This window comes from Dama dama, chromosome 23, assembly GCF_033118175.1.
Source record: "Dama dama isolate Ldn47 chromosome 23, ASM3311817v1, whole genome shotgun sequence".
NCBI classification, from domain to species: Eukaryota; Metazoa; Chordata; class Mammalia; order Artiodactyla; family Cervidae; genus Dama; species Dama dama.
Genome location: NC_083703.1, coordinates 26,373,988 through 26,399,842, shown reverse-complemented (window position 1 = coordinate 26,399,842; position 25,855 = coordinate 26,373,988). Strand labels below are relative to the sequence as shown.

The following is a 25,855-nucleotide window of genomic DNA, read 5'->3' as shown; positions in this document are numbered from 1 at the left end:
CTCAGAATAAATATTGCCTGGTACATAGGAAACACTCACTAAATGCTTCTTCTTATTTCATCTCAGTGGCGTGGTGGTAAAAGAATCTGTCTGCCAATGCAAGAGATGCAGGTTTGATCCCAGGGTCGGGAAGATCCCCTGGTGGAGGAACTGGCAACCCACTCATTCCTGCCTGTAAAATTCCACAGACAGAGGAGCCTGGCGGGCCACAGTCCATGGAGTCATAAAGAGTCAGACACTACTGAGTGGCTAACACACACACACACACACCCCAAAAGAGAAATTCCATAAAGAAGGATACAAAACAGCATGTACACACTCATTACAGTGGTACTGGATATTAATCATTTCTAGAATAGAAGACAGAGGAACAGAATGTTTTAGTGTCTGTTTAGTGGTAGCACCCCAGCTTTATTAGATGTAACAGACATACAATACTGTGTAACTTTAAGGTGTTCGATGTGTCAGTTTGACACAGTTAATGTATGGCCATAGGATTATTACCTATCAAAAACCTTACATTCATCCTGTCACACAATTACCATGTCTTTCTTGGGGTGAGAACATTTAAGATCTGTTCTCTTGGCAAGTTTCAAGTGCCCAGTTCAATACTGTTATCTACAATCACCACACAGTATGTGAGAACTTATTCATCCTCTAACTGGAAGCTGGTCCTTTTTGACCAAAATCTTCTATGTCCCCCACCCGCAGGCAACCACCCATCTGCTCTCCATTTCTGCAAGGTCAGTTGGTGACTTTCCCCCCCATAGGTTCATAATCAGAAAATAAGTGAATAAATATCTCCCAAGCAAACTGGCAGGTGCTCTGAAGACAAGCTCAGCAGTTGCCACGAAACAATTCTCTGGCTGCAGTCAAGGTCATTGGTTGATTTCTAAGGAAAGCAACCAATCCCGTGAGGACTGGGAATGCTGGAAGAAGAGCCCTGCTGGCTTTAGAGCTGAAGAGCCTGAACTCGGCTAGGGCGGAATCAGGACCAGCAGACATCTCAACATAAGGCCCCAGTTCTGTCCATTCTGCCATGTGGCACTAACACCCTTTGTGGCATTTCCCCCCGTTAGGGGTTTCAGCCAACGTACCATGTGCTTCTTGAGTAATTCAACAGCCAAATGTGTCCCTGGCAATGATGTCTATTTCTAACCCAAGGGAAAGGAAGACATCATATTCTTGAGAGAGGCCCACCTTGAGTCTGCAGGATGAGATGGATATCAAGTATACATGGACAGGGACTTCCCTGGCGGTCCAGTGGCTGAGACTCCATGCTGCCAGTGCAGGGGACCCAGGTTCAATCCCTGGTCAGAGAACTAGATCCCACATGCCGCAACTAAGAGTTCCTACATACTGCAACTAAAAAGATCTCACGTGCCACAGCTAAGACCTGGTGCAGTCAAACTAATGAGTAAGTAAATATTGAAGGAAAAAAAAAGATCAAATGAGGCCAGACCACCAGAAATGTACATTTTCTATTATAAAAATGCATATGTATACCCGGATACTAGTGAAGTCAACAGGGAATATAATTGGGGCCTTTTTGCGGGGAGTGAAAGTGTTAGTCGTTCAGTCGTGTCCAACTCTGTGTGACCCCATAGACTGTCCATGGGATTCTTCAGGCAAGAATACTGGAGTGGGTAACCATTCCCTTCTCCAGGGGATCTTCCCGACCCAGGGATTGAACCTGGGTCTCTTGCATTGTAGGCAGATTCTTTACGGTCTGAGATACCAGAGTCAGGCCTTTGGGGGGAGTGCTGGCATTTAAAAGCAGACCTTGTTCCAAGTACACCTTCTCCTGCCTTGACCCCTGCGGGCTCCCTATCAGCTCATTCTGTTTTCTCACCCAGTCACATCCTGCTGCTGCGCTGAGGCCCTTCCCCAGGGCAGAACCTTTGACTGCCTTCCCTGTGCACTTAGAATAGTGTCTAAATTGCTCACCATGGCCCCTGTACATGCTCTGCTCTCTGCCTGGGTGTCTCCTCCTCTCCCTCCTCATCCCTTTGGCTTCAGTTTGTGTCACTTCCCCCAGAGAAATGGCCCTGGTCAAGGCCAGCCCTGATGGTTAAACATTCATCCTGCTTTTTAAAATTTACTTTGTTGAATATCCAGTAGATGAGCCTACATAATTATATCAAGCCAATTATGAAGCCAATGATTTTCTCTTCTTGATTAAAAAAAAAACAGAAGTTATTTTTTTTTAAGGGTCTGAATTTTATGTATCAGCTTTCCATTATTTTTTGTTGGGAAACTCATGATGCCAAGTACAATCCAGCTGCCCTGTCCTCAGGGATATAAACCAAGGATGAAAGCGACAGCAGATGGTATGTCATCCCATAGGTTCTGGACCATTGTGTTTTTATTACTGCTTGTCTGTACATCCTGCACTTTTTCTTAATGTTTAGACACTGGTTTGATTCTTGGGCTTCCCTGGGGACTCAGCAGGTAAAGAATCCACCTGCAATGCAGGAGACCTGGGTTCGATCCTTGGGTTGGGAAGATCTGCTAGAGAAGGGATAGGCTACCCACTCCAGTATTCTGGCCTGGAGAACTCCATGGACTGCATAGACCATGGGGTGGCAAAGAGTTGGACACAACTGAGCGACTTTCACTTTCACTTTTCACCATACAATGATCTGTCCCAGATCCATTTTCTGCGCTGGATTAGTGGGTAGGCAGCCCTGTCCTAGGTTGCCCACTGTCCTTACCCAGTCCCAGGCACATAAGTGTTTGTTGAGTATAGAACCTCATCAATGAATAAATGAATGAGGAAGTGAATAACTGAAGATGGAAGGGAGAGGACGAAATGGCTTAGTCCCAAACCCCACCTCGAATTAATTACACAGGTAACGTAGGGAGAGGTTAATAGGTCTAGAAGCAAACCAGCCCCATCAAAGGCAGCTCCCAGACCTCCTGTGGGTCTGAAGAACACTTACCTGCACCATCTGTTTGGTTCTTACTGGCTGTGGTTTTCATCATTTTCTCGCTGAAGGAAAGAAAAAGAGAGTCAGCTCTGTAGTTTCCAAAATGCTTTTCTTCCCCGCTTCCATTCACTATTCCAAGCAATCAGCGGCAGCTAGTGATGGTATTAAGCAATGAAGGTATTCCAGCATCGGCACCACTTTTGGCCGGAATGGAAAAGGCTTCCCAGGGGTGCAGCGGAGGCGCACTCATGACTTTCAGCTGATGGAGGGTGTGGAGATGTGCAGAGGGCGGTGGCAGGCACTGCGCAGTGGTCCACAAAGCCACATGCACTGGGAAGCCCATTTACCCTTCTTGGGCCAAAGTGTTACCTTCGACCAAGAATTACCGGAAACAGACAGACAAACAAACAAACCATGATTCATAGAGACGTGGATATTTTCAGCCTTGAAATGATTACAAGAAAACGATTGGAATGAATGAATGATCTTAATCATTAAAGAGAAACAGATTGAATTAATTTTGAATCGGGTTGCTTTCTTCTTTTTACCTAGAGGCATCTTTGCTATTACTTGTAAGGGACCCTTTAAAAAGCGCAGATTGAACAAGGCCAGTTAAACTGGCAATCTGTTTCTCCATGGCTTGCATTCTCTCTCTGTAAAACAAGAGAATTGTTTGTTAAAGCTGTGTTGACTTTCGGACTGGTTTGTCGAGGGCAGTGATCATCTGAGGGTTATAAAGGTTCCACCTCCACCGAGCAGGCCTCCAAAGTTCAGCCCCACCTGGCTTGCAGAAACCAACAAGCCTGCAAATCCCCGCCGAGTTTGAGATTTGATGGTCAGAGATGAGTACTGACCCAATGATCTTACTAAAAAGACCCTGGAGAGATCAGCAGAGGCCTCATGGAAAACAGAAAAGCTTCTCCCTTGGAAATAATTCTCTTTGTGCATCTTTGTGCTTTTGAGCCTTCCTGCCCTGCTTTTGCTATTAGTCCTCTGCACCAGAGGGGTCCCAGGCCAGTCGGGGGAGGGAGTGGGCCAGGAACACACACTTTCACTTTCAAGCTGTGCTCATTCCAAGGTTGCCGGTTTTGGTGTGAATGATGGAGACGCTTGTTGTGTGCCCGGAGTAGGACTTGCTGCACAGCCCAAGAGTACACAGGTAACTGTCTCTTGAGAGCACGGGAAAGTGTGATTGAAATCAGTGTCTTCACACTAGAAGGCAGAGGGTCCTCAAATCAATGCCATAGGAATCAGAGGGCTTTTACGGATTCAGCAGGAAAACAATTACCCCCACCAACTTGGTTATCTCAAGACAACGAATGAAAACAGTTCTCAGTTTTTAAATCATGCACAGATACCACACCTCTCTGTTCAAGGCTCTCCAAGGCTACACATGATTCATTTGGCTTCCGAAACAGGCTCACATTTCTGTATGGTCAGAGCAACTATCACCGTTATTTCCAACACATTACAGAGTCACCACCACAGAGCGACCTGTGCTAAGGACAGAGCCATCACACAAGTCACGGCACATAAATTCAGTTCTTCTTGCTCAGTAGTTCAAGAGAGTAAAAGACAGAAGAAGAATTAGAACAGTGTGGTTGCCTGGACTACCATCGTACCCTAATCAGGAAGTGTCAAGTCCCAGCCCGAGACAGAGAAGCAGCCCCCACTCTTCTCTGGGGGTGGGGGGTGTCTCAGTCCCACGGGCCTCTTGGAGTGTGAGCAATGGTAAAGGTTCCTGGGTGACAAACTGCACATTCAGACACTGGCTTTTAAACACAAGTCAACCACTTTATCTGGTACCCAACGGAAAAGGTCATGGTGGTCCGTTCTTTCACTTAAAACAACTGGTTATGTTGGACTTCACAAGAGATGCTACATCTGTATCTTGAACTTCAAGGCAAGTAAGAGGATTTTCAAGAGTAATTTTGCTCATACAGTTTTTTGGCTTTGCACTTTACCTTTGGAATATAACTCTCAGTGATGTAGAAAACACTGAGATTCATTTCACAATTACAAGCTTCTGACTTCAGAATTCCATGCAGTTTTTTCTTTAGTTTAAAATAAATGGTTGTGTCACAATATTGAGTTTCTAGGATGTAAGTCATGCAGTCTGGAGGATTAATGGTTGTCAATCCACCATGGGGTGGGGCCAGGGGGTGAGAATTATAAGTAGTAGGATCTCTCTCAGTGAGCAGAGATATGCGTCTACCTGGAGTGACTTTCCAAGTGTTTTAAACCTCTGAGCTTGTGAGCATTTTCAGTTATGTGTGTGTTCTCAGCGTCCTGTCTGTCATAAAGCTGTGCATGGGGCAAAGAGGAAAATTAGTAAGAAATCCCACTCAAGAAAGCAGGTTAGGGACTTCCCTGGGGGTCCAATAGTTAAGAATCCACCTTGCAAATGCAAGGGATGCAGGTTCAATCCCTGGTTGGGGAACTAAGATCCCACCTGCTATGGAGCAGCTAAGCCCATGTGCCACAACTAGGGAGTCCATGGGCTGCAACAAAAGATCCCACATCACGCAATGGTGCTCCCGCGTGCGGCAACTATGACCCTGACATGGTCAAATAAATAGTTAATAAATATAAAAAGAAAAAGAAAGAAAACAGGTTAATAAACACCCAATGGCGATCCCAAGTTTATCGAACCCAAGTTGCACAGCACCTTAGGACTGATGGGGTAGTAGCTGATCTCCAAGTGTGGGGCATACACACACAGGCATTCCGGGTGGACATTGTTCAGAATCCCCCGTCTTCCCATGGTAATGCTGGAAGCCAAACTCATGACCCTTAGAGCAGGGGTGCTCTCAGAACTACCTTGAGAGGCACTAGTTTACCCCTCTTATTCAATCCTAGACAAATGCAAAGGGTTTCTTTTCTTTTCAAGTGGGAAAGCAGGAACTTCCGTCATGGTCCAGAGGCTAAGACTCCATGTTCCCAACACAGGGGCCCCAAGTTCAATCCCTGGTCTGGGCACTAGGTCCCTATGCTAAAAGCCAGCATGGGAACTAGATCACATATGCCAGAACTCAGAGGGTCCTCATGCCGCACCTGCCGCGATTAAGACCCAATGCAGCCAAGTAATTAAATAGATATTTTTACAAAGTGGCAGGACATTCTTTTGGTTAGGAGGAGGCTTAATGGATTCTCTGAAGCTGGAGTGCAGGATACAAAGGCATGGGGACAAACTAACTGCCCCCAGGAGACAATAATATCAAGAGATGTTAGCAGTAGGTAAGCCCATGGCTACAGAGAATAAGCAGGAGTCTGTGGGGGAGAGAAAGGGCAGATGGATTCCAGTGCTGGCGTAGGCACAGTGCTGACTAGGGCTACATCAGTGTTCTCTCTGGTCCCTCTCTGGTCACCAGCTATCATGACCTGGTCTAACAAATCACCAGAATCAACCCAGACTCAGGACTTTGATCTTCAGCAGATTCATCACCATGGTGAGAACTGCAGAATGGTACGGCACAGATGAGTCCTCTCAGAGAGGCACCCACAGGGCTTCCTCCATGCCTTTGGCATCCTCCGTGGCGCAGTTGGTACTCGGCCTCTCACCGTTCTTACCCCAGACAATGCTTTTAGGGTGAAGAGAAAGAAAACCCCTGAACGGCACCCCACTCTCCTGACTTCTAGGAATGACGTGGACGGAGCCTGCAGACCTGCCTGGGATGAGGGTCTAGATGTTTTGGAGCGAAAACCCTGCATTCCGTCCAGATACTCACATACGTGTCCTTCTGTTTGCATCTGTGAGGACAGGAGCTCCTTGGGTGGCCTCTTCCAGGCTATGTCACCAGTGGGGTCACCAGGAAGGAGATAGGATCTATCAGAACGTGGAGAGCTCGGAACACTTGAGCTTGACGGCCAAGGAGGGAGCGGTTCTCTCCCCGTGCCCAGGAGACAGTGCACGCCCCAGGCGCTGTGCATACGGATTGCACACGCGTGTTCCACTGTCTTGGCCAAAACCACTTTGCAAAAATACAATTCTTTTGACACATGGTAATGAGAAAACTTTTTCCCTCCTGTTTAATCATCAAAGTGTTTCTGGTTTCAGGATTCATTTGAAGGAGATTATCTGATTTATAAATTCATAAATAGGATTGTCTTTCCATTTCATGGCTGGTAATCTGGAAACAATTTTATGGTTTAACTAAATTACAGCAACTGGAAACTTCGGCAGCCTTCTCCCATGATGAAATGTTATGAAGTATGTTTTAAATGTGAAAGGGGGAAGAAAGAGAAATGCAGTGGAAGAAGAGAAATTAAAACAACCCTGTCATTTCACTGCAGTGGCAATTTTGTATGATAATCATTAGAATATTAAAGATGCTCAAGCTAATTCTTGCCAATATCACTTGGTTTAAGGTATTCCAGGGTGGGTATAATTACTGTTGAAAAGATGGCTTAAAAGTGATTTCATAGACCATTTTATTTCATTCCATAAACCATATTTATGTGATTAGTATGTACGGTTAACTAGTCATTTAGTGTTATAAGTCAGCTTGGCTCAATGAATCTTCTTGGGGCTCAAGCATAATATTAATAAAAAATTCAAATCCAATCCAGAGAAAGTGCTGATCTCAGTATTAAATTCCTGCTGCTACAGCCAGCCTTCCTGCAAGTCCGTCTGTCTGTGAAGACGGAGCAAAACGCAGACAGCTTGTGGTCTGCTCTCCACAGAGTCTAGGAAAGGGAAGGAAAAAAAAATCTGCATCCGGGGAGATATTTTTAATGAGCATATCCATTCATACAAGTTTTTGATTCAACGTTTTGTGACTGGGGACTTGTCTTTGGACTGACCGAGGCCTCGTTAAGCCTGAAGTAAGCCTTTATCATTGTGCATCTAGGTAAATGAATGGCTATTAAAAACCAAGTACTATGAGACTGGTAATTCCCCTATAATGAATCCTTAAGGATATGTTTTTAAATATCCAAAAAAAAGTGTCGGGAGCTGGCTGATACCAGCCTACCAAGCTGATGTGCCTAAACTCCCCGTCTGCATTCACCTTGGCAACCAGCTACTAACCTTGGAACCTGGTGGTACAGGATACTCAGCATCAACTGCAGTAACCAGGGCTGGCTTTCTGAGACTACTAACTAGGTGGGTCGCTGTTCACTTCTAGTTCTAGTATTTTATGATTTTTTTTTTTCTGGTTCCTGCTCATTCCTTGTTATCTCTCTCCCCCCAGAAAGTTATAAATGGTCAATGAGTCACCAACAGACATTTCTGGGCACTTAATATGTGGTAGGTGCCACGTGAGCCACCGCAGACACAGCAGTGAATCAGGTATAATCATCCTTAAGCAATACCTTCCTCTCACAAAGTCCATTTTTTTTCTTGGGAGCAATCTAAGGGCTCCCAAGAAAACCTTTCATCCCAAGATGAAAACCCTTTCATCTTGGCAGTGCCAACAGCGTATTCCAGAACCGAAGAGTGAACAGGTTTAAAGCAAGGCTGTGCCCTTGTTTGTTCATGCCCTGATGCTTTGGCATGAGAGGAAAAAATACCAGAGTTATTAAAGACACTGTTTTTAGATGAGGTCAACAGAGCACTGGAATTCAAATGATCTGAATTTGTGGTAAAGCTTTAAATAAAGGACTCTGAGCCAAGAACTCAGTTCTTCTGCCCAATGTTAACCTTTTGGTGAAAGAGCCAGTAACTGAAGACACTCTTCCAAAAATGCCCAGTAAATAAAACTTCTCATGGAAACACCTAGATTTATTCAGGATATTGATGGAGTTGGTGATATCTGAGTGGGGCGACCATGGCATGTACCTGTAAGTATCTCGGAGGTCATGGCACTGTCTGGGTACCACTACATGCTCCTTAGGGATACTGACCATGTTGTGTATCTTTGTTTGCATCCTTAGTCCTTAGAGGAGGAGGACTGGGCACACAGAAGGCCATGAAGAAGTACTATCTACAACCCTGACATTGAAGGCTGCTATCTCTCCCTTGCCCTCTGCTCATGGAGAAAGGAGACTAGGGCTCTTCTGCTTTCCCTTTATCACTTCAATCCATCATCTGTCCAAACCCTCCACATCTCCCCTGCTTCTGAGTTCTGCATTACTCATCCTTCAAGTCCCTACCAGCACTCAGGAAATTCCCTCACATCCTTGGGTGACTTCAGCACAGAAAGCTGGCCTCCTGTCTGCCACACCCCGGACCATCACCTTATGGAGCTTCAGTATCCACACTGCTAACCCTTTCAGCAAGTTGGCACCACAGGTCTCAAACTCTTCTTCAGACATTCCCTGACCTTAAATCCTTACTCAGTATGACTTTACATTCTGGATGTGAAAACTCCAAAAGCGTCTTTAAAAACAGCAATCTTTGGGGACTTCCCTGGTGGTCCAGTGGCTAAGACTCTGAGCTTCCAATGCAGGGGGCCTGGGTTCAATCCCCGGTTGGGGAACTAGATTCCACATGTAACAACAAGAAGATTCTATGTGCTGCAACTAAAACATGCCACATGCCACAATGAAGATGGAAGATCCTGTGTGCCACAACTAAGACTTGGCACAGCACACCCCCCCCCACACAAAAAAAGAACAATAAACTTTAGTGTCTTCTGTTCTCCTGGTAACACAAACCAGCTCTGTGCCTGCACGCTGGCCTTTCCCCCTTCATCCCCTGCCATCAGTACTGTCTGCAAGTTCCTTTTAATTTTCCTGCTGTTTACCCAGCAGACTCCTCTCATACTCTCCCCTGTCCTGACCTCTTTCTCAACCTCGCTGTCTCTCCGCTGGTATGGCTTTGCTCCTGACTGTCTGAGGAGCGGAAGAGATGAGACGAAATGGACCAGCGTGGTGGCAGTGAGGTTGACAGCAATGGCTGGAGCATCAAGGCATCTTTGGATACAGATCTGCAAGCATCCTCTGGTGTCCAGTGTGGCGTGTGACCAACGACAAGACACCAGGACTTTCAGCCCAAGTACTGGATGAAAGAGTCACACCCGAGATGGGAAGACAGGAGTTCAGAGTCAGGAAAAGCCCCAGCAAGTCTGAACACAGGAAGCCAGTGAACGAGTTCATGGCAGGGAACATAAGAGGCTGAATGAACGTGGCACACAGAGGAAACAGCGCCTGTCTTCCCCCAAGGGGCTTGCACTCCTTATTAAAAAGAGGCACCCCTTCTCTTACCCCCGTAACCCAACAAGAACTGCATCCTGCCAGACACAAAATTCTAGACTCACACAATTTTCTAGTTGGAGGGAACTTACTTTAGACCCCCACAGTTTTCTTTCCATTGTGGTTTGGTGATCTCGACCGAAGCAAAGGAAAAAAAGAAGGAAAAAAAAAAAAAAAAAAAGGTGATGGGCCCGGAGGCTGTGCAAAGCTCAGCCACACCTAGGCCTGTGTGTGGTAGGATCACCCATTCAGAGAGGGTTCTGCCCAGTACAGCACTGCACCTGGAAACACTCCAGGTTGCCTTTAATCTATTTCACAACCTACTTTCAGGGCGGGCCACTCTGGCTGAGACCAGAACACAGTCCGAAGTCAGCTTTTAAACACACCGTCCCCAAATGGTCCGCACACATTGCTCCTCTGGGCGAAGGGGCTATGGCTTCGCCGTGTTAGGTCACAAGGTCTGGTGTTTCTTTTAAAAAACTTGTTATGTTCTTCTGGAATACAGCCGATTAACAATGTTGTTGTGATAGTTTTCAAGTGGGCAGCAAAGGGACTCAGCCATACATATACATATAGCCATTCTCCCTCAAAATCCCCTCCTATCTAATTTGCCACATACACAAGGTCTCTTATTTATGGAGAACTCTGCAGTTCCCAAGGTGATTCAATACCCGTTTTTATGTCAACAGAATCCAGAGGAGGTTCTGTTGCCATCTAGATGCCAAGTAGAACCCTAGCTGCTATCCCCTGGTTACAACAAGGACACTGAGGCTTCCTGTTCAACAAGGACCGAGGGGCAGAATGTACGAAAACTCAGCTGGTCACCTGCCCCCCACCCCCGCCCCATCCAGTGCTCCCAGCTAGGCTCTGGGCCGCCTCCCGTGACTCACCCACTGTCTGGGGCGAGGCTCCACTTCCCTGGTGAGCGCCCTTGCTCCCCAGGGCAAGCCTACACCCTGCCTCATGAAATCACCCACTTTGCATTTTCTTTCTCTTACCTGAGGGCAATTTTTAATATTCCTGCTCTGGAAGTCACATTTTTTTTTTTTCCCCAGTACAGGTACAAACCAGAATGAATAGCTGTTTGTTCCTATTCTGGCTATCTGATCACAGGCCTGTATTTGACCTTCAATGAGTGTCAAAAGCTATGGGGAGACAGTCTTTTGAGTGACCCTAAGGGGGTTATGGAAGGAAGCTCCCCACTCCCACCTGCTTTAAAAAATATTTTTTATTGTATATTTGCTTTACAATGTTGTGTTAGTTCTTATGTACAGCAAAGTGAATCAGATATATATGTGTGTATGTGTGTGTGTGTGTTTGTGTGTGTGTGTGTGTACATCCCTTCTTTTTTGGATTTCCTTCCCATTAGTCACCACAGAGCACTCAGGAGCGGCCCCTGTGCTACAGCAGGTTCTCATTAGTTATCTACTCTATATAGGATATCAATAGTGTATCTGTATCAGTCCCAATCTCCCAATCCATCCTATTCCCCTCCTTTCCCCGTTGGTGTCCATATATTTGTTCTCTACGTCTCTATTTCTGCTTTGTAAATAAGATCATCTGTACTAAGTGTTTCAGATTCTACATGTTATACGATATTTTCTCTCTGACTGACTTCACTCTGTATGACCCTCTCTAGGTCCATCTGCATCTCTGCAAATGACCCAATTTCATTCCTTTCTGTGGCTGAGTAACATTCCACTGCACATATGTACCACATCTGTATCCATTCCTCTGTTGGGCATTTAGGGTGTTTCCATGGTGCAGCTCTTGTGAACAGTACTACAGTGAACACTGGGGTGCACGTCTCTTTTTGTACTTGCTTTTGATCTGCAAAATCTCAAGGTGGACTGCAAAGAATAAGATAATGATTCTTAGGGAAAAGGAGGAAGGCATTTCCTATACTTGGCCTCGCTCATGTTTCTCTCTCTTATCTTCTTAGATCCCTGTGTTTGTTGGAAGTGTCAGGACACCCGGCCTTTATTACAAAGACCGAGAAACCCTGAGCTACATGATAGTGAAAACAGCATTTGATCAGAGAAGTAGCCCTCATTGGTCCTTTGAGAATTGTCCTGTTTCTCCTTCTTAAAGTCTGCAATTAAGAGATTATATCCTTTCATCCTACACTGTTAGTGGCAATGTAAATTGGTGTAGCCAGTTTGGAAAACAGTACAGAGGTTCCTTAGAAAACTAAACACAGAGTTGTTATATGATCCAGCAATCCCACTCCCTGAGCATAGATCCAGAAGACAAAAACTCTAATTTGAAAAGATACATGCACCCTGATGTTCATAACAGCACTCTGCACAACAGCCAAGACACGGCAGCAACCTAGACATCCATCAACAAATGAATGGATAAAGAAGTCATGGCACATATATAGTGTATAACAGAAGATTACTTAGCCATAAAAAAAAGCATGAAATAATGCCTTTTGCAGCAACATGGATAGACCTAGAGATTATCATACTAAGTGAAGTAAGACAGAGAAAGACATGCCATATGATATCACTTGTACATGGAATCTAAAATACAACACCGGGACTTCCCTGGTGGGCCAGTGGTTAAGACTCCATGCTCCCAGTGCAGAGGGCCTGGGTTTGATCCCTGGTCAGGGAACTAGACCCCACATGCTGCAAATAAGAGTTCACATGCAGTGACTAAAAATCTCACAAGCTGCAATTAAAAGATCCTGTACAGGGCAGTAAAGATCCAATGTGTTGCAGCTAAGACCCAGTGCAGCTAAATAAATAATTGGTAAAAAAATATGACACAAATGAACTTATCTACAAAACAGAAATAAACTCACAGACGTAGAGAACAGACTATTTATGGCTGCCAAAGCAAAGGCAGGTTGGGGGAGGGATGGATAGGGGAGTCTGGGATTAGCAGGTGCAAACTATTATATATAGGATGGATAAACAACAGGGTCCTACTATATAGCCCAGGGAACTGTATTCAATACCCTCTGATAAACTATATGGAAAAGAATATGAATCACTTTGCTGTAGAGTGGAAATCAACATAACATTGTAAATAACTCTACTTCAATAAATTCTTAATGGTTTTAAAAAAGACTAGATCCCTTCAGCTCCAGAGACAGACAGGGAGAGAGAGGAGGTGTTTACTGGCAATTCACATTGACCCTACAAGAGTCAACACAGACTTTTTCAGACCCACAATTTTTGGAAGTTCAAATTAACGCTTCAGTTCAGTTCAGTTGCTCAGTGGTGTCCGACTCTTTGCGACCCCATGAATCGCAGCAAGCCAGGCCTCCCTGTCCATCACCAACTCCCAGAGTTTACTCAAACTCATGTCTATCGAGTTGGTGATGCCGTCCAGCCATCTCATCCTCTGTCGTCCCCTTCTCCTCCTGCCCCCAATCCCTCCCAGCATCAGGGTCTTTTCCAATGAGTCAACTCTTCGCATGAGGTGGCCAAAGTATTGGAGTTTCAGCTTCAGCATCAGTCCTTCCAATGAACACCCAGGACTGATCTCCTTTAGGATGGACTGGCTGGATCTCCTTGCAGTCCAAGGGACCCTCAAGAGTCTTCTCCAACACCATAGTTCAAAAGCATCAATTTTTTGGCGCTCAGCTTTCTTCACAGTCCAACTCTCACATCCATACATGACCACTGGAAAAACCATAGCCTTGACCAGACGGACCTTTGTTGGCAAAGTACTGTCTCTGCTTTTTAATATGCTATCTAGGTTGGTCATAACTTTCCTCCCAAGGAGTAAGCGTCTTTTAATTTCATGGCTGCAGTCACCATCTGCAGTGATTAATGCTTACACCTGGCTACAATTCTGAATCACTTTATTTATTAATAAAGTCCCCAATTAAAATAAGGACAAGTGTAATCTCTGTGAACTCCATCAGACACTGGGACAACTACTCCCAAGAGAGGCTGGATGGTTGGGACATACTGGCGGCCCCGGAGTGATTACCCAGCCACTGGGCCATCAGGCTACTTAGACAGGTGGGGGTGCAGCCACACGGAACCTGCAGGGAGTTTTAACCTTGCCAGGCTGAACCTACACATGTATTCCTCTTCTCTTTGAAGAAAGAGGTTTTAGTCGGCAAGGAAAGGGGCTTATCTGAGTCTCACAGAGTTTAGGTTGTTCTTAGTTTCTGGTTTCAGACCTAAGGCATCTGACTGACAGCATCTCATGAATATTCAAGGAAGATGCAGGGGTACATTTTTAATGTCATCTAATTAGTGGCAGGTGACGGCTTTCCCTTTTGAGAAACTGGTTTGTGAGAGCTTTTCGACAGTCCTTCCACTGGTATTTTTGATACAGTATCCCCTGGGTAAGAGTAGGGCTGTCTTCAGACATTTGTCAGTTGGTTGAATATGATGTTTATCAGACAGCTCTTGACTGAATTCAGTAGTCTAAGGAATGACTAGCAAATATTACTTATCCATAAAGCTATATTCCTGTGAATGAAGTCGTAATTCAATTTCTCAGCACCTCTGTAATCTGAAACTGGCAAGACATCAAATCCAGATGTCATTTTTCTTGGTAGCATAATGGGAGAGATACAGCAAATTCTGGATACAGATCAATCTGTCTTTCCAAATGGTATCTTTTCATTCCATTATGTAAATTCCTTAAATGCGCGCCCATCTTAGTCGGTATTCTCATGAAAGCATCCAGCCCAGCCTAAGTTCAGGGAAGTGCTCCCAGTTCTGCATTCATAGCAATTACTCTCTGTATTACTTCTTTGGAATTAATTACGTACAAGCCGTCCCCAAATTATGGCAGGCTTGTAATTGAAAAGTTTTCTCCTACTTTCATTGTTTAGAACTTGGAATAAACGGTGGTTGAATCTCCAGCTGGCCCATGCAAGCCTCTTTAACCTACAGTGTATTATTAGTCCTTTCATTGTTCCTCATTGTTTTCAAGGAAAACGTGTCCTGACTTTCCAGCAGAACTTGGAGATGCTGGGAGCAAATCTCCCTGTGCAGCTCCAGCCTAGGGGAAAGACACTTCCCCCTGAGTGAGTTGCACATCCTCCTCTTTTTTCTCTGCTTCACTGGGAGACCTTGCCTTTCTTAGGATGACAAAAAGATCAGCTCTGAGCATCACCTATGATTGCAATCCTATTGTTGCGGCTGTTCTTAAAAAACCAGTAATTTAATGCACATCTGTGGCTCCAGAGCTTCCTGCACTGAACTGTGGCATAGCTTACATGCTTATAATATGCTTTTAATGTTTTATGACTATCTTCCCAGCTCGTATTCCTTGCAGGTGGGGACATATCTAAGTTTCTGCAAAGCATGCAGTCCCCAGCTAAGTACATAAAGAGAAGCTCAATAAACATTTATTGATCCCTAATTAGAGCTACACAAGAAAGCAATTCAGACAACAGCTGAATCGGTCAGGCACCATTAGGCATCAAAACAGGCATCCGATAACCTAATAACTTCAGCTCTACCTGGTTAGGTGTCCTTATCATCAGTCATACTGCTCGGGTGCAATTTGAAAAAGATGCTGTCATCCTGGCTTGTCTCTTAGCTCCTGGACTCAAGTCAATGTGTAACCCCCACTACTCTCCTGAAAGGGACTTAAAAGTGGCTTTGATACTCTCAACATTCTCATTTTGATGTTTAATCCCAGCTAATTCCATTCTTTGTGCATGCTCATGTCTACTCTCTCCTGTGCCCCCTACCTGCTTTATGCTTTTCCTGGTATTCTATTTAACAATTGTCCCCCTGCTTCCTCCAGTATAGTCTTTTGTCCTCGCTATCTCTGTATATTAATCTCGAGCTTAGTAGCATTAGTAGAGTACTTTGCTCAAAGCAGGACCTCTCCAGCACTTACTCTATGCTGGAGGGGTGGGGGGCACACGGCACTTAATTGTAATGAGCTGTTCCATTGTATGAGGTAGGTGCTATGATTATCTCCATTTTACAGATGAGCAAATTGAGGCAGAGCAAGACTCAGTGATCTGTCAAACTTCCAATTGCTAGCAAGTGTCAGAACAGGGACTTGAACTCAGGCTACATGGCTTTGGAGATCACGTTCGTAAACATGACAAGTTACTGCCTATCAGTAAAGGGTTGATCATAGGTTGATTGAACCAAGGTGACAATAGCAAGTTCTAACAATAATGAAGCCGCTTTACCAAGAGGTAAGGGTAGGACTGAAGTAATAATTGTCAAGATCCATGTTTTGGATTTGACAGCTTCTGGAGACATCTTTGGTTGTCATGACTGGGGACTCGGATACTGCCGAGCAGTGGGTGGGACGGGGGAAGGCTGGAGCTGCTGATAAACATCCCAGAACGCACAGGACAGGCCCAAAATATCAAGAGTGCAGACGCGAAGAAACCCTGCTCTGGGAAGATCCCAAGTCTAATTATTGGGTTGGCCAAAAGGTTCAAGTTTTTCCATAAGATAATGAACTTTTTGGCCAACCAGATACTCAGGAGACAACTGACGTGGCTCCTCTCTGACTATACATTCAAAAGGAAAAAAAAACAATCATTCTTTTTTCCATCATTCAGATTCATCCCTCTAGCAGGATACATAACACAGTTTAGAAAGTCTCCAAAGGTCTGCCAGGCACTGAACATTTTAAAATGACACAAATCTGAATTTAGACTTTGACTCAGTCAGCTGGTAAACCAAAGATGTGTCCTATCCCTCAAAGCTACCAACAGGGTGATACTTGAATTGGCATACATGCACTATTGCTACTGTGTATAAAATGGGTAACTGATGTGAACCTTCTGTAGAGCACAGGGAACGCTACGCAGTGCTCCATGGTGACCTGAACGAGAAGGAAACCCTAGGAAGAGGGGATGTGTGTACACGTGTGGTTGATGTACTCTGATGTACAGCAGAAGCTAACACAACAATGTAAAGCAACTACACTCCAGTTAGAAAAAATAAAAAAAGATACTCAATGCTCACAAAATGGAAAGCAATGTAAAGTGATTAAGAACAGACACAAGCTACCAGTTAGGCTGCAGGCTCCCTCCTGTACATAGATATTTTCTTTCCTTTTCTAAGGCAGGAAATCTGCAAAGCTTTAGAAATCACAGCAGACCTCTTGTAGCTTCTTTTTCTCCACATACAGATGCCCAGACAGGCAAAAATTTGCTCCCAAGTGCATTCTTAACTAGTTTTGTTGAATTTAGCTATTGTCAGTGCAGAATAGTGTTAAAAATATGATCTCAGTTCAAGTTTACCATGTGTTGAAAAACATTATATTAGGAGGAATCTGTCACACATTTGGAAGGAGAGCTATTAGTCACTTTGCAATGAGCACCTTTGAATTTTGAGTGTGATTTTGATGTATTTCACATTATATGAGCTAAACTATAAATAGAAAATAGCAAAACATAAATGTCTTAAGAGTTTTACAATTCTTAAGGGCTGTTTTATGTGCCATGGGTAGGGATAATGATGCTGTTTAATGAAGTAATTTTATAACCTTGGGAAGACAGAGCCTCATGCCTCCTGTCATCTGTCACACACCATCTCCCTGGCACTGGGCCTCAAAGTCACATGGACCCACTGTCTTCTTAAGAGTCCTTGCTGATGGGAGATCATCTGGGTAAAACCACCTTATTACTCAAGGTCATTTTCTTTTTTTTTTCAAGGTCATTTTCTTTCCAGAAGCTCAGACTTGAGAATTAGTGTCAGCCCTCCATATTCACAGGTTTTGCTTCCTCAGATTCAACCAACTGCAGATTGAATTTTGCAAACTGACTGAATCTGCAGATATGGAACCATGGATGTGCAGGGCCGACTGAACTACAAATAAGAAACCTGTGGATCTGGGTACCCACGGGCTCCCAGAAACAACCCCCATGGATGACTGTACTATCATCAAGGTCAAAGCAGTTATAATCCACTCTTTTACCTTGAAGTCCATGGCCATCCCAGGAAGAGGATGCTACCTCAAATATGTTCTACACTGTTTTTTCCAGATCTATTATATAAAATTTGTCACCACTAGATGCTTTGTGGAAGCATCTTTATAAGAAAAGAGATGCCAAATTCACTCAATCAAGGCACATGGACCAAGTACAAGATCAAGGTGAAATTATTTTGTCTTCAATTCATCTTCAAGTCAGAGCTGTTAGAAAATCGTGTTTAAAAAAAGTTACTGTTGGAAGTTTCCTAAGTACAGATGAAAAAGAAAAATTTTCTGATTTCGAACATCCTGCAGTTATTGGGCTATTTCATAAATGTGGTCTTTGGAAAAGCATCTCAATCCAGCGGTGTCCCAAAGAAAGCCTCTCTACAGATTTCCCACTCTCCCTCCTGTGTTTCTGTAGCTGTACATCTTAGATGTAAAATTTCACTTGAGAGTTTCATGCAAGAAACTCTCAGATTTATTTGCTTTTTAGTAACATGAAATTGCAAAAGAAATTGGTTTGGCACTTAATAAGACTCTAACTCTAAAAGTTAGACTCTTAGGGGCTGAAGTTTCTTTACCAATACTTGCACAGATTAAATTTATCTAAAATAGCACCACAGTATAGGTGTGACAGTGGACTATAATCTTGTGCTTTGGTAATTGTTTCTGGCATTCTTAAAATTTTCTTTGACATGGTGCTCACATTTATTTTTTCAAAATAAAATCTACCAAGAATGTTCTCTTCTTTCTTCCCCTGTTGCTTCATAATTGTGCTAATATACTAGCTGGGGCAGTTATATTTTAAATGACATGTATATATTTAGCAGTATAATTATGCAAATTTTACCATGTTGATGATTGTAAATTTCCTTTCAGAGCAGCTACTTAGCATTTTGTCCTGGTTGAAATGCTTAGAATTCACTCCCGAATTCACTTCTCTGTTGGGTGAAGGTGGGGCTTACAGTTCTTCACCTACCAGGCAGAATACTGCCTAGTGGTAGAAGGTATGGATTCTTTAACGCACCTGGACATTCTATGCCACTTACTGGCTTTGTGACCTTGGGCAAGTTTCTTAACCTCTCTGAGCTCAGTTTCCGCATCTGTAAAATAGGGATGACAATGGTATGAACCTCACTGGGTCGTCATGATGATTACATCATATGATGTATGGAAACTACTTAACCTCGCATTTGGCCAATAAGAGATTCTTAATAAATGATAGCTATCATCAGTGTTCTTATATTATCGCCCAGCAGTACTACATTTCAGCTGAGTCATTAAGCTTTCCAAAAGAGTTTAGAACTGCAGTTGAAGAAGAAACCTGTCTAATTAACAGTGGGGTGCTGGGTGGGAGTGCTAACAGCAAAATGTCCAGACTCAATTCTTTTTTACCAAAGAAATCATTCTTTACATACTTTTTGTCATGTGCCCGGGTAGAGTTAGTGGGGATGTTTAGGTGTTTCAGTAATAGCAACTCTAAATGTACACAGAGAAGAGTGTGTGTGTGTGTCTAGGGTTACAGGAGAAGGGAGTCTAGCCTACCCACATATATAATATACAAGCACACCTACCCACATATATGCAAGCACGCCAACCCTCCGGTTCCACCCACTGGAGATAAGCTGATTAACAGGTGAGGAATCATGTAGGCAAAATGTGAGATAAAATTCCTTCTCTGCTATTTCACATTTGCAAGAATGAAAAAAATTGAAAAATGTAAAATAGTATTCTAAAACTACAACTATATGTCAGAATATGGAAATGACCACGACAGTATATTTTAAGTGAACATTAATCTTATTTTAGAAAATTAATCAAATTTTCTAATACTTGTTATTCTAGAAAAATGCTAATCTGGATTTTCTAAAAGTAGCTGCTGACATGTATGTCAGACAGAAATCCACAGCATTTTCTGAGATTCAGTAAAACAAACCTCTGAGGAAACATAGGACCTGAAAATATACTGATGCTGTGTGTGCACTAACTCACTTTAGTCGTGTCTTTGTGACCCTATGGGCTGTAGCTCGCCAGGTTCCTCTGTCCATGGGATTCTCCAGGCAAGAACACTGGAGTGGGTTGCCATGCCCTCCTCCAGGGGATCTTCCCAACCCAGGGATTGAACCCGAGTTTCTTGTGTCTCCTGCACTGGGAGGCAGGTTCCTTACCACTAGTGCCACCTGGGAAGCCCCATACTGATACTACTTAAGGCTAAAATTTTTCAAGACTGATCAGGGGGCAGCAGAGAGGCGATTCCACATAGTGGAGGGCCTTCATGTTGGTCCCACCCATAACCCAATCCTGGGAAACGCGTTCAATGATGTCCAGTTACATACATGTGGTAACTGCATGCATGACAATGAACCAGGTGCTGAGAGAAGCCAGACACCATCACTGTCCAAAGTGTGCCTGGAAATCAGCAGAGTGTGGATGGCTTAATGAGATACATGGTGGAATCAAGCTCACAGCTCTCACAGTGGGTCAGCGGGGGTGGGGGGGGGGCGGGGGCGGGGAGGATGGGAGCAGGATGGATTCTAGCCCAGGAGATGAATAGGTTTTGTCTCCTGGAAGAAATTCTTACAAGTCTCATCCTATCAGGGACACACACTTCCCAACCAGCCCCTCACAGCCCACCAAGGGGGATGAATTGTCCTTTCTTAGACGTACAAGGTGCAGGCTCCCTTAAGGCCCATCTTGGCAGAGTCCCCTCTAGTTGTGACACTGGTCTGTTCAAAGAGCCTCAGTATTTATCCCACACCTCTCAGTATTTATCCCATACACTTTTCTATGGTCACAGGAGGTGTGACCATAGGAGGTTTCCTTTGATTCTTAGAATTTAACTTCCTAAGGACTTTGGAAGAGAGAAAATGAATATCTTTTTCTGACTCTTAATTTTTCTTTGTCCTGAATAATCAAGTCAGTCACTGTTTCTGTTTTTTTACTTTTTTCCAATTGTGTGAGAAGGTTAGAGCTTTAAAAGGAACACAAAACTTATGTTTATTCTCTTTCCATCTTCCTGGAATCTTTCTTTTGTGACCAGATTAGAGATGGCCCTTTCAGGATAAAAATCTGCCAAATAGGACAGAACTTTCTGATTTGTGTGATTAAGATAGTAAGATAGACATTTCACATTCCAGTCACAATTTTGGCCTTCTCTTTTACAAGGTTATGTAATAGTAAGTGATATGATCATTTTTGGTGAGGAGGAGGGAAGAGAGGTTCCAATAAGGTACTGAGTGGCTAAATATCTGAATTGTAATTCTCACTCCCCTTCTGAATTCCTGTATGACAACAGGTTGCATGCTTAATCTCCTTTGAACTCTATTTCTTTGCCTAGATTTTTATGAATATAATTAATATATTTATTGCCTTCCATCAACAAATCCAGGCTAGAGAAATTCTGTCACAATCGACTTTTCTATAACTCTATAAATTTGAGGGTTTTCAAGATGTAGTATGAAGGTTCTAGGCTGGTGAATTACAAAAACATGTAAATTAAAAAAGAAATTTAAATACCCAGAGTATCTTATCCACAAGAAAAACTTTGCTGATCTCAGTACCACTCCCAAATGAGTATTACACCGACACCATCCTAATTTTATGCAGATTTATGTTTTTATCACCCTGGATGACAGATAGTGACACATTCTTTTCATTTCCCCAAACCACATGAGAAAACAAAATTGCACTTCAAGAAAAAAAAACCAAAACACAAACTGCCAACTTAAACAGTGGGCACTTGAACCACTCACTCCGCCTTTTCAGTGGGAGATCAATAACGATCAGCTCTTGACTGGTTTCCCTGAATGGTTTCTTCTAATCTGCTAACCAATTTTCTTCTGAATTATTCAGATATACACTAATGTTGCTGCTGTTAGACCCACACTTGGGAGGCCCATTCTGACCTCTCTTGTTGGGGTGGCCTGCCTGCCTGCCTTTAGCCAGGCCACTGGCCAATGCCACTCAACCACCAGGTTTAGAAACTCTTTGCAGACAAGAACCACCTCTGATCCCACTTCCCCACGCCCCTACGCCCTCCACCCAGCACAGGACCCAGAGGGCACACTGCTCAAGGCTGACACCCAGCTAACTCCTGCTCTCTCCTGCCCACTCCTGCAGAGCAGCCCAAACCACCAGCAGGTGGGCACCGACCAGCCTCCCGCCACCCTCCCCGCCTTACCTGGTCTCTCGGTCTTTGGGTATGGTAGCCGTGCTGTAAGCGAACACCTGCTTCTCAACTAGAGGAGGGCCCAGGTCCACAATCCCGGATAATCCTGGAGTGCTCCGTGGCTTCTCAATGTACACCAAGGTGCCGGGCTCCTTCTTGAAGCCCTGGCGGCTGGGCGAGGCCCTGTCTGGCTGCAACGTGTGGGGGGGCCCGTGGGCGTTATGGTGACCGTGCATCTCCACCATCCTCAGGTCGCCAACTCGGTGAGGGGAGGCTGGGGGCGTCTTGGAGCCCAGAGTGGGCAAGTGGCTCTCTGGGTATTTCCTTGGCTTCTGTCTGTACAGTGACTGCTCCATGTGCATTTCCGCTTGCAGAGATGGGTTGCAGTAAGCACTGGCTGACCGAATTGCGGTGCGGTGATAGGCGATGATGTGATCGGGGACATCCAGGGGGTGCCCGCCGTGCGAAGACGCTATGCTCATCCGCCCCTCGTGATAAAGGTAAGGGTCGGCATAGAAACCCTCGTTCCGGTACATGGTGAGGTTCTTGCTGCTCATGTCTTCATCCGGCTTCACATCTCTTCTTTCCAGGATGGCGCTGGGGCTGGGGGAGATGGATCTGGAGACTGGCAGGCTGGAGAGTCTGTCCCTGGGGATGGTGGCATTACCAGGAACCACCATTGGGCGGGAGCCTCCGTACGGAATTCTGGATGGAGAGGGAGGCATGGAATGGGGCACAGGAGTGGACGGCGGAGAGTTTGGAATGGCGTAGGGTGGGAGAGCTGTGGGTCCAGGTCGAGAGGCACCAGGGCCATCTCCTCTTGCATAAACAACTTCTCTCTGCATCTGGAAAGAAAGAAAGAAGTTAGAAAATCTACTTTGATACTCATGTTTTTAGAGACATCTCAGTGTGGCTTCCCCGATGAAACCAGCTGAAGAGTGGCTCTTGCAAGGTGTCTGTGCCCCGATCCTTATATCCTGTACCCGTGTTCCCTTACATGGCAAAAAGGACTTCACAGACACCCCATTAAGGATGTTGAGAGGGAAAGATTATCCAGGTGGACCCAATGAAATCACAAGGGTCCTTATCTGTGAAACAGGCAGGAGGGTCAATCTCATGGAAGGGGATGTGATGACTATAGCAGAAAAGCAAGATGGAAAGATGCTGTCACCGAGTCCAAGCTCAAACTGCTCTCTGCATGACAGGCCAATAATCAAAAGATGAGCTGTTGGGGCAATGGATAGAGACTTTATTCAGAAAGTCAACACACCGAGAAGATGGTGGACTCATGCCCCAAAGAACCATCTTGCCTGAGCTTTTTTTTTTTTTTTTTACAGTAAAAGGGGTGGGAGTAAAGTCAGACACTTCCAGGTCCCCGTCTGCCTCCAGAGGAGAGGTGTTAATTTCTTCTTCTCTGTGGTTATTCTCTATTCCCAAGAACCTATTTCTAATAGGGAATTCTTTTAAAATTCCCCACTATCACTGTTTCACAGTCCTGTGGGAAAAGGGACCAAGACCCCTTTGGCTGGTTACTTTCTGCTGAACGAGGTGATGAATATTCCTTAGACAGTCCTTTACGGCTATTTGAACCCAATGAAACCTCTGAGCATTATGTTGTCTACTTTGTAATTGAACTTAGGGCTTTGGTTCCAGTTTTCAATACATATACTAAATTCCTGTGCTATTTCTTTGGACAAAGTTAAACAAATCGGTTGACCCTTTTACAGCTACAAGGGAATTACCATCTACTTCAGTTGCACAGGTACACCTGTCGGAGGCAAACTCATGAACAGAGGTTAGTATAGTGCCCAGAGTTTTAATACAGTTGGCCACTGCTACGTGCTTTAGCATTTATGGACTCCCCTGCCGCGGCAGACAGCTGGAATGGCCTACCACACAATAGTTAAAAGGGGCCTAATTTAAGCCTGCTTCCGGGAGTTACTGATCTGCAGCAGGGCAACTGGCAAGGCCTTGTTCCAAGTTCAGTTAGTCTCCTGACATTTTAGCAACTTTCCTTTTTAATGTGTGATTCATTTTCTTCTTTTCCCATTGACTGCGGTCTCCAGGATCGATGTTGTTTAATGCCTTAAGCCCAATCAGGGCATGACTTCCCTAAGGATGGCTTTAACCATCTCAGAGATTTTCTGTCCAGGAGGGATATGCTTCTACCCACACTGAGAAAGTGTCCAGGTATCTGAAATTTTTTGCAGTTTGAGGCATCTGAGAAATAGGTATTGAGTGTATTTCAGTCCTCGGTGGTGCAGCTTCCTTGGCATTGAGTCCCCATCTGGGGAGGGCTGACAACAGTCGCTGGGTTATTTTTAAGACCTTGGGGGAAAGAGCTCAGTCTCCTTTTCTGGGGTTTTCATGAGCACCATCTGTAGGCTTAAAGCATGTTTAGGTGAGACTCCCGATATTGAGCTTTTGTTGTTGTTTAGTGGTTCAGTCATGTCCCACTGTTTTTTGATCCTATGGACTGTAGCTGGCTAGGCTCCTCTGTTCATGGGATTTCCCAGGCCAGAATACTGGAGTGGGTTGTTATTTCCTCCTCCAGGGGATCTTCCTTACTCAGAGATGGAACCTGCGTCTCCTGCATTGGCAGACAGGTTCTTTACCATTGAGCCACCAGAGAAGCCTGGTGATGTCAAGCTATTCTGATAAAAAAAAAAATTTTTTTTTCAGGGTGAGGTCTATCAGAAAGTCAATCAGTTTTTTGTTTTTCAGTCACTAAGTCGTGTCTGGCTCTTTGCGACCCCATGGACTGCAACACGCTAGGCTCCTCTGTCCGCCACTGTCTCCTAGAGTTCACCTAAATTCATGTCCATTGAGTCTGTGATGCTGTCTAACCATCTCATCCTCTGCTGTCCCCTTTTCCTTTTGCCTTCAATCAGTTCATCCCTCACGTTCAATTTTACCCTGGGCTCCTGTGGGGAATTGGACACGGTAAGTCCAAGGGAGCCCCTGGGCCTCTTTATTCAGAGTGTTCCTCTCTTTCTCCCATAGGAGCTCCTCTTTTATTCTTCTTCTGTTTCAGCTGAGGGCAACCCATTTTCCAATGTTTCTCCTCCTTACAGTAAGTCCATTGTTTCTTCCTCAACAGTGGCTTACCTCTCTGTCATCTTCCAGGAATCCAATGCCAAAAAAAGGGGGAATTTTGATTTGCATCTTTTGTTCTTGCTCCCTGAACACTTTGTTTTAAAATTTTTTTTAATTTATTTATCTTTAAATTGGAGTCTAATTGCCTTACAATGTTGTGTTAGCTTATACAGTACAACAATGTGGATCAGCTTTATGTATACATATATCCCCTCACTTCTGAGCCTCCCTCCCACTCCCCCACACCCCGCTAGGTCATCACAAAACACCGAGCAGACATCCCTGTGCTATATAGCAGCTTCCCACTAGCTCTCTATTTTACAGACAGTAGTGCATGTCAACCCAGCATTTTCTGATTGACGCTTATGAGGAGGAGAAGTCCTCAGCCGCAGTCTCAGGAACTGAGCCTGGATAGGAATGGAAGGTGGTGGAAGGGGTGGATGTATTGGCATAATGGCCAGAGTGGCTGGGACAGCCAGCTCAGCCAGAGGAGTTAAGGTTGAAGCAACATATCCTCCCTTTTATTCCTTTATCTTCCCTGATAATAGTACAAACTCTTGCACATAAAGGATTTCATCAGCCTTGCCTGATTTTTCACGAAATAGCTATAGAGTCATTCAGAAGCCACTGTAAAACACATGGACAGCAAATGATC

At 44.5% G+C, this 25,855-nt stretch overlaps 1 protein-coding gene across 16 annotated transcripts in view; it reads right to left on the bottom strand.

Moving 5' to 3' along the window:
• Nucleotides 1-25,855, bottom strand: part of KIAA1217 (KIAA1217 ortholog) — a 440,539-nt gene that overhangs the window by 51,322 nt on the left and 363,362 nt on the right. For 11 of the 16 annotated variants that reach the window (XM_061126199.1, XM_061126205.1, XM_061126206.1 and 8 more), the window contains 3 exons: nt 22,117-22,949; nt 3,479-3,583; nt 2,943-2,992 (listed from right to left, as the gene is read on the bottom strand). In XM_061126199.1, coding sequence (XP_060982182.1) covers nt 2,943-2,992; nt 3,479-3,583; nt 22,117-22,949 — 988 coding nt within the window. The remainder of the gene's footprint in view (nt 1-2,942; nt 2,993-3,478; nt 3,584-22,116; nt 22,950-25,855) is intronic. The other 5 variants (XM_061126210.1, XM_061126208.1, XM_061126209.1 and 2 more) reach the window with 1 other exon arrangement.